Source organism: Desmodus rotundus, chromosome 3, assembly GCF_022682495.2.
Source record: "Desmodus rotundus isolate HL8 chromosome 3, HLdesRot8A.1, whole genome shotgun sequence".
Taxonomy (NCBI): domain Eukaryota; kingdom Metazoa; phylum Chordata; class Mammalia; order Chiroptera; family Phyllostomidae; genus Desmodus; species Desmodus rotundus.
Genome location: NC_071389.1, coordinates 9,299,989 through 9,318,744, shown reverse-complemented (window position 1 = coordinate 9,318,744; position 18,756 = coordinate 9,299,989). Strand labels below are relative to the sequence as shown.

Here is an 18,756-nt window from a genome sequence, read left to right as displayed (position 1 = left end):
ATCTGTCCTTTAGAATGTTTTCCATCAACCATTCATGTCATGGTTTTAACACCCTTTGTTGATTATAAATTATCAGGATTTGCAAAAATAATAGTTTTCTTATTTTGTCATTCCTTCTTCATCTAAATGGATTCCTCATAAAGAACTTCCCCACATTAATTATTTGATTACTCTCTTGAGAAAGTACTTGATGCTTTCCCTTTATTTATCAAGTTTTAGAGTAATCATGAACTAGTCTCTTAGCAGCCCCTCCTGGTAACCAGTGAAATTTTTTAAAATACTGATTTTAGCGGGGGAGAGAGGAAGGAGGGGAGGGGGAGGAGGAGAGAGGGAGGGAAAAAGGAAGAGAGAGGCACACACATTGATTTTTAAAAAAAGATCCTTATTTATTTATTTTTAGAGAGGGGAAGGGAGGGAGAAAGAGAAGCAGAGAAACATCAATGTGTGGTTGCCTCTCACATGTCCCCTACTGGGGACCTGGCCTGCAAACCAGGCATGTGCCCTGACTGGGAATTCAACCGGCAACCCTTTGGTTCATAGGCCGGCACTCAATCCACTGAGCCACACCAGCCAGGATATTGGTTGATTCTTTTATTCTTGTATGTACCCTGACCAGGAATCAAACCTGCAACCTTGATGTATTGTGGCAATGCTCTAACCAACTGAAACTACCCAGCCAGGGCTGACTAATGAATTTTCTTTAATTTTATTATAAACCTACACACAATGTTTGAATTCATAGTAGTTTTGTGTATGTGTGTGGTTTTGATGCTCAAATTGTTTCCTCTTAAGATCTGTGGGAATGCCTTCGAGTTGGGTCCTATGCGTTGTTGTGGTTTTTTTTTTTAATCCTCACCTGAGGATTTAAAATTTGTGTTTTTACTGATTTTAAAGAGAGAGAGAGAGAGAGAGACATCAATTGGTTGCCTTCTGTACATGCTCTGACCCGGTATCAAACTCGCCCTGACTGGGGATTGAACCTGCAACCTTTTGGTGTACAGGAAGATGCTTCAACCAATTGAGGCACCTGCCTAGCGCTTCTCTTATTTTTATAGAAATGGTACAAAATACTGCAGTTTAATTTCTGGTAATTTTTCCTGGCTGGTATGGCTTAGTTGATTGAGTGATGGCCTGTGAACCAAAGGGTCGCTGATTCGATTCCCAGTCAGGGCACATGCCAGGGTTGCAGGCCAGGTCCCCAGTAGGGGGTGTGCAAGAGGCAACCACACATTCATGCTTCTGTCCTTCTCTCCCTCCCTTCCCCCACTCTAAATATAAATAAATAACATATATATTTTTAATTTCTGGTAATTTTTTTTTTACCAGACAAATGATAAGTATGCAAAATCAGTTTCCTTGAGTTTACAGCAAATTTAAGGAAAGTCAGAGATGAAGTTATTTTTCCTGGTTACATCCTTTTAAATGTAGACTCTTAAATTTGAATTAGGATGTTAAAGATTTTCAGCCTTCACACTGCCCATCTGAGAAGTGCAGCGTGGTGCAACACACATGAAAGGACAGTTGGCATTGGCAATTTTCACGTGCTCTTGGGTACCCTACCTTAGGGCGCATTGTCTGCCTTAAAGCAAAGCTCTAGCTGTACATGTTGCATCTTGGTTGCCATGTGTTGTCTTTGTGTAGACTTTATTGGAAACCAAAGCAATAAGAAGTAAAGTATGGTTTTCAATTAGCCAAGTTTGTTAATGAACAGAATTGTGACTTGTGAAGTGATGAAAAGTAGAAATTATATGTGTTATTTATCTAATGTTTGCTTAGGTCTTATAGGCCACCTAACTTAACAAATATTTTTACAACTCTTTCTTTTTTTTTTTAATTTTTTATTGTTATTCAATTACAGTTGTGTGCCTTTTCTCCCCAACAACTCTTAAATAATAAAGATACTGTACAAAATCAATAGAAAGCCAGAGAAACACTGAATTGGCTGGAGGGAATGGGAGAATCTCACAGAAGAGATGCCTCAGTTGGTTGGGCATTGCCCTACAAAGTGAAAGGTTGCCAGTTTGATTCCCAGTCAGGGCACATGCGTGGATTGCAGGTTCGGTCCCCAGCTGGGGTGCATATGAGAGGCAACAGTTCCATATTTCTCACATTGATGTTTCTCTCCTTCTTCCTCCTTTCCCCTCTGTCTAAAAATAAATAAATAAAAAAATTTTAAAAAGTTGGAATTTGCTATCCTGGCAAGCAAGAGAAGAGTATTTTGGGAAGAGGGGGTAGCCAGTAAGAGCAAAGACCAGAGATGAAAAAAGAGCTTAGGGTATTTCAGGAGCAAGTAGAGCAAAATGACTGCATTGAAATCTCTTCGAAAGGGGCATTAATCTTCTCATTCTTAAATCTCTGGCATGCTTTGGTAGCTATTGCTTGGTAATTTTGTTTATTTTACCAAAGCATTTATATTGTTTATAGGAAGAATTAAACCAAATAAGATATTTTCTAGGAACCAGAAGTATAACTTTATTTACCTTCTGTTCAGATGACATATCAAAGTTCCATCCATTAAATCTTTTGATCTACTCCATAAATGTTCTTTTTTTGGAGGGAAATAGGTTTGATCTTCCTTAATAGTAATAGCAATCTGCTTTCCTACTGTATTGGAGAAGTTAAAATTTTTTAACTTACAAATGATTTAACCTTACATCATTTTTAAGTGTAAGCAAATCTCTCAACGTATATGGTTAAATTTACTGAAGATGGCAAAGGAACCACTGCATTTTAATTTCACTTGCTTCCCTCTCTGCATATCTGTTTGTTACCTCAGAATCAGTCAAGTTATCACTAGTTTTGGGGTAGGGAAACAAAGTTACACATATAAAAGGCATCTCTGAATCAGTGGATCTTCAGTAAGGAAAAAATCTGTATCAGAAGTGGCTAAGTATTAAAGATAATGAGACATAACCAGGAACTGATACTACATACTTTATGTAAGTTCTCTAAGATGTTAGTTTGTTTATTATGCTGTAAATCCACGGTAGCTTACTTCCTGTGTACTCTTAGTGACATTCTCTGTGCTCCCACAACAAGGTACTGTAGGCTAGGTGGCTTAAACAACAGAAATTTACTTTTGACATTTCTGGAGACTGGGATGTCTAAGATCAAGGTGTGCTGGCAGATAGTTTTCATTCTAAGGCCTCTTGTCTTGGCTTGTGGGTGGCTGCCCTGTCTCCATGATCTTGGCAGAGAGGCAGAGAGAGAGAGAGAGAGAGAGAGCGAGAGCGAGCGCAAGCGAGCGAGCGCGCGCCCGCGCTCTGTGGTGTCTTAAAGGGTACTAATCTCATTATAAGGGCCTCTGCCTTATGACTTCACCTAACCCCAATTACCTTTCAAATGCTCCATCTCCAAATACCATCACATTGCAGGTTAGGGTTTCAAAATATGAATTTGAGGGGAACACAAACATTCAGTCCAGAACAGAGGGTAATGAGAGTTACTCATCAGTATTTTATGTTTGTCATTTCCATAAAATACCTGAAGGAAATGAATAGATCTTAAGAGTTGCTTAATAATGTGATCACAACTGGGTTTCAGAAAATCCTCACATGGGGGTTGATTGAGACCTTGCCTCCTTAACGTTGATATGCTCTGTCACACAACTCTTTTATCATCTCTATTTTGATTTTTTATTTGCAAAGAAGCTGAGAATATATATTAATAACTAGTGATAGTTCAGCAAAAAGGAAGAATAGTTTGTAAGCCATAGTTCTTTGGTATACTTACTTAATTATTAAGTCATCTACTCAAACTAAGGGTCTAGTTCTAGGTGTGCAAATGTAAAGGAATGCTTGGGGGGTAAACACAACTTGAAAATCATATGACAGTTGGAAATGAGGTCTTAGGGACCTTGGTGATGTTTTTTCGTGGGAAGTATTTGTCAGTTTTCATTTATTTTTATGCTTAATTTTCCCATTATGAATTTCCTGGCATAGGTATACACAGAAGTTTTATTTGCCCAAGGAATGAAGTTATGCAACTGTCTTCTGGTGGAACCAATTTTCTTGCATCGTAAAACTAACTTAGTACCTATCTACATTGAATGCTAATAAGAATTTTACCAGGGTGGAGGCAAATTAGGAATATGAGTATGAGTGAAATTAAGCCCCACCTACTAGAAGGGAGATAATCTACGTGAATTGTTTGGAAATCAGCAAGGGAGCCTTCCTCTTTAAAATTCAATCACTTATCTTATGTGAACTCATGGATATTTATTTTGTGCTCAAATTGTTTCAGCATTGGCTCTTTCCTTTGTCTCCTGTGTCATTTTGACATCATTCTATAAATGTTTTGTTTTTGGATCACATTCTTTCTTTCTGGCCCTACAAGATGATCCAGGTTTATCTTGTATAGTTCCTGTGCCAGTTGTAGGTTCTGCAGTTTCACCAATGGACCCCAGTTCCTTTTGTGGAGAATGGGATTAGAAGTCAAGGTGTGAGTGCTATGCTCATTGCTACTGGAATGTTGTTGCTTCTAGGCCCTCTCAGCTATATAGCAAGGAAGAATATGTGTGTGTACTAACCAGTGTATATACATTATCTATAAATATTTCTATATGTAACTATTTACAGGGTCTGGCAGAAGTAATGCCTGCTTGAGTGTGGTTGGTAGGGTAACTATGGGTGTAATATTTATAGTTTTAATTTGAACATTTCACCTAAAATGTCATGTGGTGTGCCTAAGAGTAATATTGTTGGATTACCAAATTACATACTTAAGATTTTGTAATAAAAAAGGGGTGTTATTTGTGCCAGACCCTGTATATTAAGCTAAACATGAGTTCATATTAATGCCACTCATTCTAATCTACTATCACATGATCATTCTATGCTTTCTCCCTTGCTTATCTGTAAATTCCCACTGCAGCTGTGAGAACCTTGGCTCCAGCCATCCGCTGTTTATTTATCTAATTGTTCAATTCCAATGCACATGTATAGCTATGAGAATGACATAACTATGCTCCTGTGGGAAACAACTTTAAGTAAAGTCTAGTGCTTTGCGCAGTTCCTTTTGCATTTAGTATTGTAGATGCCACTCATCTCTAAAATTACTTAGATCAGCACCGTTACCTCTACCCATGGCTGTTTTATATATTTATAATACAGATAGATTCTTTTGTCACAGTTTCATTCCTTCCCAGTAAGTTGTTTTGAAATTTGCATTAAGTTTCTCTCTGTGCTGTAAAGTTCTGTGGCTTTTAACAAATGTGGATTGGAATAGTAAGTTTTACTTGAGTTTTATGCTTTAAAAAGTGGCTTGGCCAAAATAACTTTCAGTCCTACTTTTAACTCTAAAGTGCTATGAATCTAGCTAATATTAATCTTTCTCATTTTGGCCTCCCTTTAATGTTTTTCTTCTGGAATTTATCATTATTAAATGCTGGGAATTTCCAGTCAAGATGGAGGCATAGGCAGACATGGCTTGCCTCTTCATACAACATCAAAATTACAACCAAAATGAAAAGCAAAAAACCACCAATCAGAACAAGAAGAAAAAAGAATCCAAAAAGAAATGAGGGTAATATAAGCAGCCTTGGGACAACTTCAGTAGGTTCAACATTTGCATCATAGTGGTACCAGAAGGAGAAAAGAAAGAGCAAGATATTAGAAACCTATTTGAAAAAATAATGAAAGAAAACTTCCCTAATTAGTGAAGGAAGTAGACTTGCAAGTCGGGGAAGCACAGAGAGTCCGTAACAAGATGGATGCAAAGAAGCCCGCTCCAAGACACAACCTAATTAAAATTCCAAAGGTTACAGATGAAGAAAGAATCTTAAAAGCAGCAAGAGAAAAGCAGTTAGTTACCTACAGGGGAGTTCCCATAAGACAACAGCTGATTTCTCTAAGGAAACTTTGCAGGCTAGAGTGGATGGGCAAGAAATATTCAAAGTCATGAAAAGCAGGACCTACAGCCAGGACTGCTCTACCCAGCGAAGATATCATTTAGCATTGAAGGGCAGATAAAGAGCTACCCAGACAAAGAAAAAACTAAAGGAGTTCATCAACACCAATCATTATTATATGAAATGTTAAAGGGACTTATTTAAGAGAAAGAAGATCAAAACTGCGAACAATAAAATGGCAAAAAATACAAATCTATCAACAATTGAATCTAAGAAAACAAACTAAGCAAACAAGAAGAACAGAGACAGAATCATGGATACAGGAGCATTTTGATGGTTGCCAGATGGGAGGAGGTGTGTGGGCCAAGGGATGAAGAGGTGAGGGGATTGAGAAGTACAAATGGGTAGTTACAGAATAGCTGTGGGGATGTAAACTACAGAATAAAAAGTTGGTGGTTTTGTGTTTTTAGCTAGGCCCCTGGCAACATAGAGATTTCAGTAAAAGAATAGTTATGTCCTCAAACAATCCAGGTGCCATAAAATCTACAACTGAATGATGACATTTATTCATAATCTGGTATAGAGTAGTATACTGGCATTTTTTTCTCCCTGATAATTTTTGTGTGTTATTTCTGTTGTTCATTTTACAGTTTTATACTTAGATGGTTGACTCATTTAGTTAGCAAGGAGTGCAGGTGCAGCAAATAGTTCAAGATTCAGTTTTATTTCAGTAACTTCAGCATGAAGGAAGACCTATTTTATGTTTTACTCCCAACTAAGGTAAGCTGTCTTGTAAATGGCTTTGTGCCTTTGGTCACAAGGAGGGTTGTGTGCAAGTATGGTCAGATAGGAGTCCTTCAACATTAAACATCTCAAGAGTACACTTGGCACCCTGGCTGGTGTGGTTCAGTGGATCAAGTGTCGGCCTATGACCCAAAAGGTTGCTGGTTCAATTCCTAGTCAGGGTACATGCCTGGGGCCTGGGTTGCAGGTCAGGTCCCCAGTTTGGGGTGTAACAGATAGATGGTTCTCTCCCTCTCTCCCTTCCTCTTGCTCTAAAAATTAAATAAAATCTCAAAAAAAAAAAAAAAAGGAAGAAGAAGAAGAAGAAGAAAGCAAGCAAGCAAGCATACACTTGGCAACCGGAAGTGAGTCAGTAACATCAGCCTCAGTTTGAGATCTTGTGATCTTCATTCATTAGAAAAAGTATTAATAGTAACATGGCACCTAAATTGTATGTGCCAGATATACAAAGATGAACATGACTTAGTCTCTGCCCTCAAGTGGTGTACAATGTAGTGGTGAAGAAAGGAAGTTCAACTGAAATTTAGAAGCCGGTAATAGAGATGGGTGCTGTGTAATTGAACAGACTTTTGGGTGACATCTGTTGGAGATTTTAAGAGGTTAAATGGCCTGTCGTAAATTGAAAGTTTTCAGAGTAGATGTGCCTTGTTTAAAGGCATTTTCCCATTATTTAGTTGACATCTGTGTAACTCCTCTCACGTTTTTATGAAAAATGGAATATAATCAAAAACTCAAAAAGAAACCAAAAACTCAAGTAGACCCATTACAAAGAAATGGAATCAGTAGACGGAAAAATCTCACAAAGAAAAGCCCAGATCTAAATAGATTTACAAGCAATTTCTGTCAAATATTCAAGGAACAGATAATTCTGATTTCATATAGCCTAGACATGTGTCCTGACTAGGAATCAAACCCATGACCTTTCAGTTTACAGAACGACGCTCAAACCAGCTGAGCCATACCTGCCGGGGCCATTGTAACCATTTTTAAGTGTACAGGTAAATAGCATTGAGTACATTCATGTAGTTGTCCAATCTTCACCGTTATTCACCCCAGAATGTTTATATCTCCCCCAGCTGAAACTCTGAACCCATGAAACAGTAACTGCCTGTTCTCTCCCTCCAGCCCCTGGCAACCACCATTCTTCCTTCTCCCTGAGTGAATTGACTACTCTAGTACCTCATATAAATGGAGTCATACAGTACTTAGCCTTTTATGTATGGCTTGTTCCACTTAGCATAATTTCTTCAGGCTTCTTCCATTTAACATGTCAGAATTTCATTCCTGCTTAAGGCTGAATAACAGCCTGTGATTATAAGCTGCGTTTTGTCTGTTTATCCACTGATTGACACTTGGGTTGTTTCTACCTTTTTGCTATTGTGAACGATGTTGCTGTGAACATGGGCATATAAATATCTGTTTGAGTCGCTGCTTTCAGTTCTTTTGGGTTTGTACAGAAGTAGACTTGCTGCTGGATCACGTGGCAGTTCTGGTTAATTTTTGAGGAACTGTCATATGTTTTTCAGTATGTGCACCTCTATACAGTTTTGTATCTGTGACATACTTGGCTGTTAAAATTAATTTTAAAAGGCAACAAGCTCCTTTCCCTCCTCAGATATGATGCTCTTAAGTTCATGCGTGTCCTTCAGATCACTTTCCACGTGTTTTCACTGCTCTGGGTTTGTAATTTTGGTTTACTCTCTTGTCATTGTTACTGACCCAGTGTGAGAGCATTGTGTGAGTGCTGCTTTTTTTTTTTTTTTTTTTTTTAAGATTTTGTTTATTTTTAGAGAGAGGGGAAGGGAGGGAGAAAGAGAGGGAGAGAAACATCAATGTGTGGTTGCCTCTTGTGTGCCCCCTACTGGGGACCTGGCCCACAACCCAGGCATGTGCCCTGACTGGGAATCGAACTGGTGATCTTTTGGTTCGAAGGCCAGCACTCAATCCACTGAGCCATACCAGCCAGGGCGTGAGTGCTTCATTAAAAGTAAGAGGGATGGGCTCCAGCCTACCCCATCCCCTGAGGTGGCACTGATTTGTGCGTTTGGGAATCTGAGTTCTGGTAGTTCTCAGATGATTCTGATGGTCAGCCATTGATTTATTCTTTAACATAAATGCTATTAATCATATTATTTTGCATTTTTACATAATAGTTTGTCTTGGAGATCTCTTCATGTCAACATATGACAAAATATCCACATTTTAAAAACTAGTGCTTTAAATTCTATAGTTTAGATATAGCATATTTATATAGCCATTCTCTTATTAATGGACATACATATAGTTAGAAGTTTTTGTCATTTACAAAGAAGATGCAACAAACCTCCATGTGTTCATACATCTCTGTGCACATGTCTGGATGTTTGTGTTAGAAAGACACCTGAAAGTTAATTTGCTGAATCAAAAGGGTTACACATTTTAAATTGATAAATACTGCCAAACCCAATACATTCTTGAACTTTTCCTGTTTCTGTATGAACTTTTCCTTCTGAAGAAGGAAATACCCAAATATTTTTGTTCAATAGCAGAGGTACGTGTATAAGATAACAGATGTATTTAAAAGAAATTGTAAATCAAAGTAGAAGTGTTCTTTAATTTTTTTAATTACAGGGAAAATATTTAATGATAGAGAACTAAATGTGCAAAACAATAAATTTGATTTAAAAAATATTTCTTCCATTGAAATAGATTTGCAGTAGATGAATGAACTAGAAAGGTGTGTTAGCCCTTCTTAAAATTGATGCTGTGAGGTGATGATTGCTTTAGGCATTCTTAGCCCAGAGGAGACTTGTTGTTCTTACTTATTTCATGGGCTTTTTTCCTGGGTCCTGAAAAGTTTTCTAACTTAGATAATTTTGGAAAGTAGTGTAAAATAGCATCTTCTGTGAGAACCTGGTGTTTAAAAATTTAGCTTCTGTGGAAAGTTTTGAAACTCCATGGCTTGACTCTAATACCCCGAAAAACAATAATAAAATTTAACTGATACACTACTCAATGCAATTTAAAAGAAAAAAGTGAAATCTTTTAAAAATATAGACCTTAATTCAGCAGGGGAAACACATAAGTAAAAAAGCAGTATGAATTCACGAGCCAGCCGAAGTAAAGAGCAGCTGAGCTGTTTCTAACAGAAATCAGGTTGCGCTCATCTTTACGAGCGCTTGCCAGCAGTCATCGTCTCTTTTTCTAGTATTAGGAAGTGGTTTCCCAGCATACTGGAGACAGCTAGTTTTAACTTAAATTGGCTTAAAGAAAAGACACACACTTGGTAAAAACAAAATTTAGACTATATAACTTGTTTTAAATGTCTGTGGGTATTTTTTCACAAAGCAAATAACTAGAAAAATGAAATATCTAACTTTAGTAGTGTGTGTGTGTATATATGTTTTGAGTTTTGTGGTTTTGGGGGTCCTTATTTGGGAAAATGAAGTTTTTGACCCTATGTCAGTCCAGAAAAATTGCTGACCTGTGAAATTCAGAAGTCTGGGAACCATTTTGGTAATAGAACCTTTTCCCAAAAGGTTAAGAGAATCCCAGCATGCAGTGGTTTTTGCACACGCTGTCCTTGTCAGAGGAAGGCTGCGTAATGGCAGAAACATCTGAATATCTTAAAAACAGTAATGACTTGCCTACACACTGTGTGTTTTAAATTTAAGAATAGAAATTCCTCTTCTTCATGCCCTGGTTTTACTCTCCCTCTTTTAGTTTTGTCTTTAGCCACCTGAACTCTGTGATTTTATTTTTTTATTTTAATTTTTGATAGGAAGTTCCTGGGTTATTTTTTTTTTCATCAGAATATCTATGAATTAACATTTAGGTTTTGTTGTTGACTCTAAAATGAATTTGTAAAGCTGTGTTTGCTTATTTGTCAGGTAGCCTTTTGCTGAGAGCTTGCATGGATGCAGGAAATAAAATTATTTTCTATTGTGTTCTAAGGGGAGAGAAAGAGACACAGACAACTGAAGTACAATTGGCCCTCCTTATCCACGGTTTCACTTTCCTGCAGTTAACCATAGTTCAAAAATATGAAATGGAAAATTCCAGAAATAAACAATTCATAAGTTTGAAGTTCATTGTGCCCTGACCAGTGTGGCTCAGTTGGTTCCGTGTCATTTGAAATGAAAGGTTGCAGGCTCAACTCCTGGTCAGACCACATGCCTGGGTTGTGGGCCAGGTCCCCAGGGGGAGGTGTGCAAGAGGCAACCACACATTGATGTTTCTCTCCCTCTCTCTCTTCCCTTCTCTAAAATAAATACATAAAGTCTTTTTTAAAAAAATGAAATTGCACATCATTCTGAGTAGCATGATGAAATCTCTACCCATCGCACTCCATCCTGCCTGGGATGTGAATCATCCCTTTGTCCAGCGTATCCACTCTGTAAATGCTCCCTGCCCCACTAGTCACTTAATGGCCACCTACACTATCAGATCAGCTATCGTGGTATCTATGCTTGTGTTCACGTTACCCTTATTTTACTTAATAATGACCCCAAAGTGCAAGAGTAATAATGCTGACAATTCAGATATGACAAAGAGAAGCTCTAAAGTGTGTCTTTTAAGTGAAAAAGGTGAGTATAGCACAGTAAGATATATTTTTTAAAGATTTTATTTAGTTATTTTTAGAGAGAGGGGAAGGGAAGGAGAAAGAGGGAAAGAAACATCAATGTGTGCTTGCCTCTCGCATGCCCCCTACTGGGGACCTGGTCCACAACCCAGGCATGTGCCCTAGTCTGGGAATCGAACCAGTGACCCTTTGGTTTGCAGGCCGGTGCTCAATCCATTGAGCCACACCAGCCAAGGCCAGTAAGACATTTTGAGAGACAGACCACATTCACATAATTTTTATTACAGGATATAGTCATAATCTGTTTTATTATTAGTTTTGTTTATATCTTACTATGCCTAATTTATAGATTAAAGTTTATCATAGGTATATATGTGTATATGTATGTACGCATAGGAAAAAATATAGTATATGTAGGGTTTGATACCCTCTGAGGTTTCAGGCATTCACGGGGGGTCTTGGAATCCATTTCCAGCAGAGGAGGGGCGACTACTGCGTAGTAATTGCTGGTCTGCAGGCAGGCACGAGTATTGTGGGGGCTTAGAGGGAGAGGTCGGTGTGCTTTGAGCATTTCTGCAGCCTGGTGCAGTCCATTTTGAGTTAATACAGTTTTTTTATTGTTACAGTATAGTTATTTGCTCCTTTTGTATTTTTCTTATTTTCTGAAATAATTTTTGAGAGGAAAAAAATTTCCAAGCCCAGAAAAATGTATCTTAATGCACCTTTTTCCCATTTAACTCCCTTCTGATTGATACTGTACTTCAAGTGAAAGCCTTTTGTTTTAAATCATTGCTATGTTAAATTATTACAGTCAGGCCCTGACTGGTGTAGCTCAGTGGATTGAGCGTGGGCCTGCGAACCAAAGGGTCACTAGTTCTATTCCCAGTCAGGGCACGTGTCTGGGTTGCGGACCAGGTTCCGCACGTGAGGGGCAACCACACATCGATATTGCTCTCCCTCTGTTTCTCCCTCCCTTCCCCTCTCTCTAAAAAATAAATAAATAAATAAAATCTTAAAAGAATTATCCTATACTTTGTGTATTATTACTATCGTCTCTTAAAATCTGACAATTCAAGCTTCTGTTAAATCTAAATTTGGATATTACTTTTTCTACCAATTGAAACATTTTGCTGGACCTAGAATGTATGATTTTCCATATAGCATTTGCAGAACCTAGAGTATTTTTATTGATGATTGAAACCAGTACATTTTTCTTGACCACTTATGTTTAGTAATAACAAATTCTTTGGCTGCTACATATGAATATAGAGAATGGCTCACAACTGGTCCATTTCTACTACTACTCTGTAATAGTCTTAAAGTGGTTTCATTTAATATCAACCATTGTAAAGAATGGTAAAGTATACTGCTGGGTAGTTTGGGGAAATACTTTTTTTTTCTATTTTTTTAAAGGGAATTTTAATTGCATAACACACTGATGAGTTATTCATTTTAAAAAAACTTACAGCAGCTGTTACAAAATTTGGAATGCTTTATAGAAACAGCTCTCTGAATTTGCTTGTCAAAATAGCTCACAGTTTGCTAATAGCAATAGTAGTTATGTCAGGTTATTCTATTTCCAGGCTTTTTGTCAAAACATTGACTGTCAGGAACTAAGGAGCCTCCGTATTATGAGCTTCTGTTAATGTAGATAAAATATTAAGTAGTATGTGCATTTGGTAAAACACCCATCAGGGAGTAGATCCCTTAATTGCATTTTTTTTTAACCTTTTGAAATTGTGAATAAGCTTGGTTGCATTTTAAATCTTCAGCTTCCTTTTAGGTAAGTGAAATGTATTCTGATTTTCATAAAGATGTGTTTACTCCAAGAGGATTGTCAGATGTCTAGTTGTACACAATCACAGGCACAATTAATCAAATGTTATACTAGGACTAGCAGTTACTTCTAAGTGAAATACAAAGGAGTTTCATCTCTATCTTGAATTTCTTTGAATCAGTTTTTTTAAAGACTTTAATTATTTATTTTTAGAGAGAGGAGAAGGGAGGGAGAAAAAGAGGGAGACAAACATCGATGTGTGGTTGCCCCTCATGTGTCCCGTACTGGGGACCTGGCCTACAACCCAGGCATGTGGCCTGACTGGGAAGCGAACCAGTGACTCCTTGGTTTGCAGGCTGGCACTCAATCCACTGAGCCATACCAACTAGGGCTTTTTGAATCAATTTAAACTCTTCACAACTTAATTGATTTCCCTTGAATTCAGAGTAGTTTGTTGATATCTGCTGTTTTTACAAAATCTTGGTGAAGTAGGTAGGGAACTTAGATTTCTTAGGGATAGAGAGGTTTTCCTATCTAATTCTGTGTTACTTACTTTGGGTCACACAGCACTACATCTAGAAACAGTAGCCAGATCTCCTGGTCTCAAAATCTTAACTTTAATTTATACTTCAAAAGGATTTTCAAAACGTGTTTGAATTTAGTTGGTTGTAGTATAGTAGTTTGTAAGAGGAAAAGATACCATTGGGTCTAATAAATGGTTTCTTCAGTGCCGTTCCTCTCTTTGGGTATGGGTCGGGCCTCTGGCAGCAGACTCAGGCCAGTGTGCACCTTAAAAGGTCAAAATTCAAGGAACCAGAGAAGTATATTCATTCTGACCAATAAAATATCTTGACAATATCTAGTGACATATAAGGGTAGGATCTGCTATTTCCTAGATGTACTAATGATGTAATTTCTATTATAAAATAACGTGAAGTCAGCACAAAGGTTTTGTGAGTAGAAATGTCCATACACCTTGGCTCACTTGAATGTCCAGTGCTAGGAAGACAAGGTACATAGGCAGATGGTCTCTGCCCTGAAATAGTCCAGTAAATTGACTTCAAATTGTGGTTTCTCACTTTGGGGAAACTGAGAGGCCTAACTCAAATGTGAAGGGTGAGGAAGATTTCAAGACTTTCATGAAAACCACATTCATTAATTAAGTTAATACATTTATATGTGAAATGTTTTATAAGGCTTTTTTTGGCATGAAAAAATGAAAAACTTTCAAAATACCTGTATGTGCTCTGGGAATATGAGTGATGATTTCATTACCTAATCAAGGAAGTGAAAATGAAGGGTTGGGCAAATTAGTGCTGGGCATGTAATCACAGAGGAATTGCATCCGAGCTCATCCCTGTGTGTTCTCATTGGCATCTGTGTTCAGGGGCCAAGTTAGCAGACATGCCCTCAGAGTCATGGGGTTTGATGCTTTTATGGACAGTGAAATGGTTGAATGGTGAGGATTGCTTAAAACTGGGTATTACAAAAGTGTGAGTCCCTTTCTTTGGGCTTGCTAATTATACTTTGAGAAAATTTGGAAAGGAAGCAAATTGTTTTATTGAACCACACAGATTTATTTTGCCTGGGGAAAAAATAGTAATATAAATAATGTTTTGCAGCCTTTATTATTCAGTTTGTGCTAAAACAGACCCTAGGTTCACAGTCTGTTAAGGTGTATAGGGAACAACTGTATTTGAGATGCTATATTTAATTCAAATGTGAAAAACACAGCCAAATTCAAGGTATTGGTTTTTTGTACTCTTCTTTGGTGAATTTCAGGCCTGAGTAGGGGTTAAAAATATGAGAAAGTCAATAAATTAGGGAAGATAGCCAGTGGGAGATGAGAAATGGTAACTTGCAGGGAAGAATAAGCGGGACTATGGGAAGTGATTTTTTTTTTTCCAGTAGAAAAAGGCAGCTTTTTTTGCCAGAAAAAAATTTAATTTTTATTTTATATTTACATGACTTTTGGATAAGAGTTAGGACTGGAAATGGAAAGGCCTTCCCTGTAGCAAGTTAAGCATGGGAAGAACAGCTCGCCCAAGGTAGGGCAAGGGGTGGCTGACAACGATCTCGGACCCTTTATCTAACACGGCTTATAGTGAACCCATGGCGATGCTTTACTTGGGGGGAATGGAGGGAAATGCTGCTGTCCTTCCTTTACCACTGCCGCCTCCTCCCCTGACTAGGAGATGTGGGCTGCTCCACTTCTTCCAGTTAGCCATTTGTTCATCGTCAGGGTTCTGGCAGCCACTTGAGTTTTGATTTATGTCTTCATTTTTCTGAATGTGATCGTTCTTCCAGTTTTTAAGGTGTCGTACATAATTAGTATATGAATTACAGGAGTAGTAGAGATGAGGTGGGAGGTTTGTAGTTTTTGCTCTCCCCAACCCCCTTACCTTTTGGAATACTTCAGATTTTTCTTTAAGCCCCAAAGTATATTTCAAAACCACTCTTCTCTTCCTGTTATCTCTTACTATTTTCATCAGTGCCAGAAAAAATGCTGGAAATTTATAAAGGATGGCACAGTGAGTGAGTGGTCTGGGCAGGTATGTATGATCAAAGGTACTAGATGTATTAATAAAATAATAAAACGAACTTAGATGCCCCTTCAAGAAAGGACTTGTTTCCTAAATATAAGGAGTGTAGCTAAATAAAACTGTTAAGTCCCTTCAGTGACTGCCTCAGCTTTGGAGCCAGGGCCACCCTCTTCTCAGAGCAGCCCCCAGCCAGCGGCTGGGCAGAGCAGTGACAAGAGCGCAGTGTGGCCTCACCCAGCACCACGGTCCTCTCCCTGACCGTCCTCGCTCCTGAGCTTCCACTGGGCGAGTGCTGCCTGATCTGAGTCGTGGTCTGATGGCTCCTTCTGCTCATTGTTTTTCTTCTTCAGAGTTCTCTCCTTTAAACCTTTTTCATTCCTAAGTGTATTTTAGCGTCTGCTTCCTGGAGAATCTAACGTGCGGCGCACTTCCTGCATAATCATCCTTCCCTTCATTTTCCTCTTTTCACCTTGGGCATTGCGTGAAACATCAGGGCAGCGGTGTAAAGGCGTTGCTTCTGTGCGGATGCTTACTGTGTGCTCTTTCCAGAAAATTTAGAGAATACAGATAGCACAAAGAAGTTTTAAAGTCACCCAAAATAATTTTTTTTAATTAATTACCTTCACTAGAGGTAACTTGACCATGGCTTAATTTGGTAAAATTTAGAGAAGTGCATTAAGCGTGAAGTATTCAGTTTGGTGAATTTTTCACAAGCTGAACCCATCTGTGTAACCATTACACCAGCAGGAAACAACTCTACCAGCAGCCCAGGAGCCTCCCAGTAGTTGCCAAAGCTAACCACTGTCCTTACTTGGAACAGCATACATTAATTTAGCCTGGTTTTGAATTTGATATAAGCATGGTCATGTGTATGTGCTCTTCTGATTTCTTTTGTCAGTATTATATTGAGACTTATCTGTGTGTTTATCTGTGGCTCCTTGTTGTACAGTATTCTCTCTGAGTGTACCGCAATAGAACTGAGTGTTCTGTTGTTGAGGGGCATTTGTATTATTTCCAGTTTTTTACTTCCTGGATTTATTATGATGTTTTCTAGTATAAATAGTGCCTTGTATTTGATATTTTAGCTAGTTAGGCCTATTCTTGGAACATTTATTATCCTCTTAAGTGAATTGTCTTGTGTAAAAGCTAGAAAAACTGTTATTTTTAAAACCACATCCTCAGAATATTCTTACTACTCTTTGTAGCACCCACTTATTTTTTTCCTTCTAAGTTTGAGGTCTGAAGTTGTGTTACTGGCCAAGAGAAGCAAATTGTTATTCCCTTTGCTGTCTTCCAGTCAGATCCTTAAGTCAGGGGAATTGTTAGAGAACCAGTTTTCTGGTTTTCCGGTTATACCAGAACTTGGCTATCATAGTTTTCAGTGGAGTAAAAAAAATAACAAGCCTGTAGGGGTTGTTAGATAACTTGGGATGGGCTTGGTACTTGAGCTGTACCTATCAAATTAAGGTGGCTCCCGACCAGTGCTGAAGAACAGATTTCATATTGAGGGTCTCAAACAAATCCTGAACAGGTTACGCGCGTGCCAGTGCTATTTCAGAGCTTCCAGCAGTGTACACTGATGTTTGTTTCTTTCCCACTGTAGCTGTCGAGTGGAATGTCATGGCCAGCTCCTCGGACAGTGAAGATGACAGTTTCATGGCGGTGGACCAAGAAGAAACTGTGCTGGAAGGGACGATGGAGCAAGATGAGGAGCCTCAACCAGTGTTAGAGGTTGAGGAGACTAGACATAATAGGTCCATGTCCGAGCTGCCAGAAGAGGTTTTGGAATACATCCTGTCCTTTCTGTCACCGTACCAAGAACACAAAACTGCAGCCCTTGTCTGCAAACAGTGGTATCGACTCATCAAAGGTACTGTGGAAACTGGAGAGGTTTATGCATTTATTTAGAATTTGTTTGAATGGTTTATTTTTAAACTCTCAATTTTATTTTCTTCCTTAAATTTACTGTGGTTCTAAAATTTAGTGTTAGTTAACATTGTGCATTTCCCTTTTCTCTTTATCCTGGTTAGTTTTATGAGCAGCTTGAATACTATAATATTTAATCAATTTGAAGTTTTAAAATGAGGATCGTTTTCTGCATATTCTTAGAGTTGATGTGGTAAATTACATTGCTCTTGAATAGGCGAAGAGGGGATAGATATGGGATAACAGTAACAGCTAACATTAATATGGCTCTTACCATCGTCAGGCACTATTGTAACTGCTCTACGGCCCTCTCGGCATACTATGATAGATGCAGAAACTAAGTGAGGCACAGCTGAGTAACTTATCCATGGTCACACAGGTAGTAAAAGAAGGATCAAAGGTTCATAGTCAGGCAGTCTGTCGTTAAAGTCCTTGTTCTTTGTGAGGATACCATATTGCCTCTTAAAGTGGCTAATCGTGTGCTCCCTTTGGCAGCAAATATACTAAAATTAGAACAATACGGAGAACATTAGCATGGCCCTGCGCAAGGATGATACACAAATTCGTGAAGCATTCTTTATTTTTTAAGAAAAAAAAGATGATAAAAAAATGAACAGTAAAATGACAACAAACTCACAATCGTCAACAACTGAACCTGAAAAAAAACCCCTAAAAAACAAACTAAGCAAACAATAGAACAGGAACAGAATCACAGAAACAGAGATCACATGGAGGGTTATCAGCAGGGAGGGAGGAGAATGGGGGGAAAGGTACAGGGAGAAGCATAAATGGTAGGTACAAAATAGACAGGGGGAGGTTAGGAATAGTGTGGGAAATGGAGAAGCCAAAGAACTTATATGTACGACCCATGGACATGAACTAAGGTGGGAAAATGCTGATGGGAGGGGGGTTCAGGGTGATGGGGAGTAAAGGGGAGAAAAAAAATGGGACAACTGTAATAGCATAATCAATAAAATATACCTTTTTAAAGAGTGGCTAATTGTGGCAGATGTGGATTTGTGACAGCATTTACCCCTTGCTTTTTATCTCTAAACAGCACAGTCCTTCTGGATACTTGTTGCTTTTTAAACTGAGTTTCTTCCCTTTTCCCCTTCATTTTCTAATCAAGAGTTCAACTTTAGCTAAATGTTGAGGTTACTAGCTATTCTGTATTTTTTTTTTCAAGATTTCTTTTATTTATTTTTGGATAGAGGGGAAGGGAGGGAAAAAGAGAGGGAGAGAAACATCAATGTGTGGTTACCTCTCGTGCACCCCCAAATGGGGAGTACAAAGTCCA

At 38.3% G+C, this 18,756-nt stretch overlaps 1 protein-coding gene and 1 non-coding gene across 5 annotated transcripts in view; both read left to right on the top strand.

Annotated features, from left to right (window-relative positions):
• FBXO42 (F-box protein 42) overlaps nucleotides 1-18,756 on the top strand; it is a 76,156-nt gene that overhangs the window by 17,075 nt on the left and 40,325 nt on the right. For all 4 annotated transcript variants that reach the window (XM_045190563.3, XM_024554264.4, XM_045190564.3 and 1 more), the window contains one exon: nucleotides 17,137-17,403. In XM_045190563.3, the coding sequence (XP_045046498.1) occupies nucleotides 17,137-17,403 (267 nt within the window). The remainder of the gene's footprint in view (nucleotides 1-17,136; nucleotides 17,404-18,756) is intronic.
• LOC112299689 (U6 spliceosomal RNA) lies at nucleotides 17,939-18,044 on the top strand. Its single transcript, XR_002974282.2, has one exon. It is a non-coding gene; the product is annotated as a U6 spliceosomal RNA (small nuclear RNA).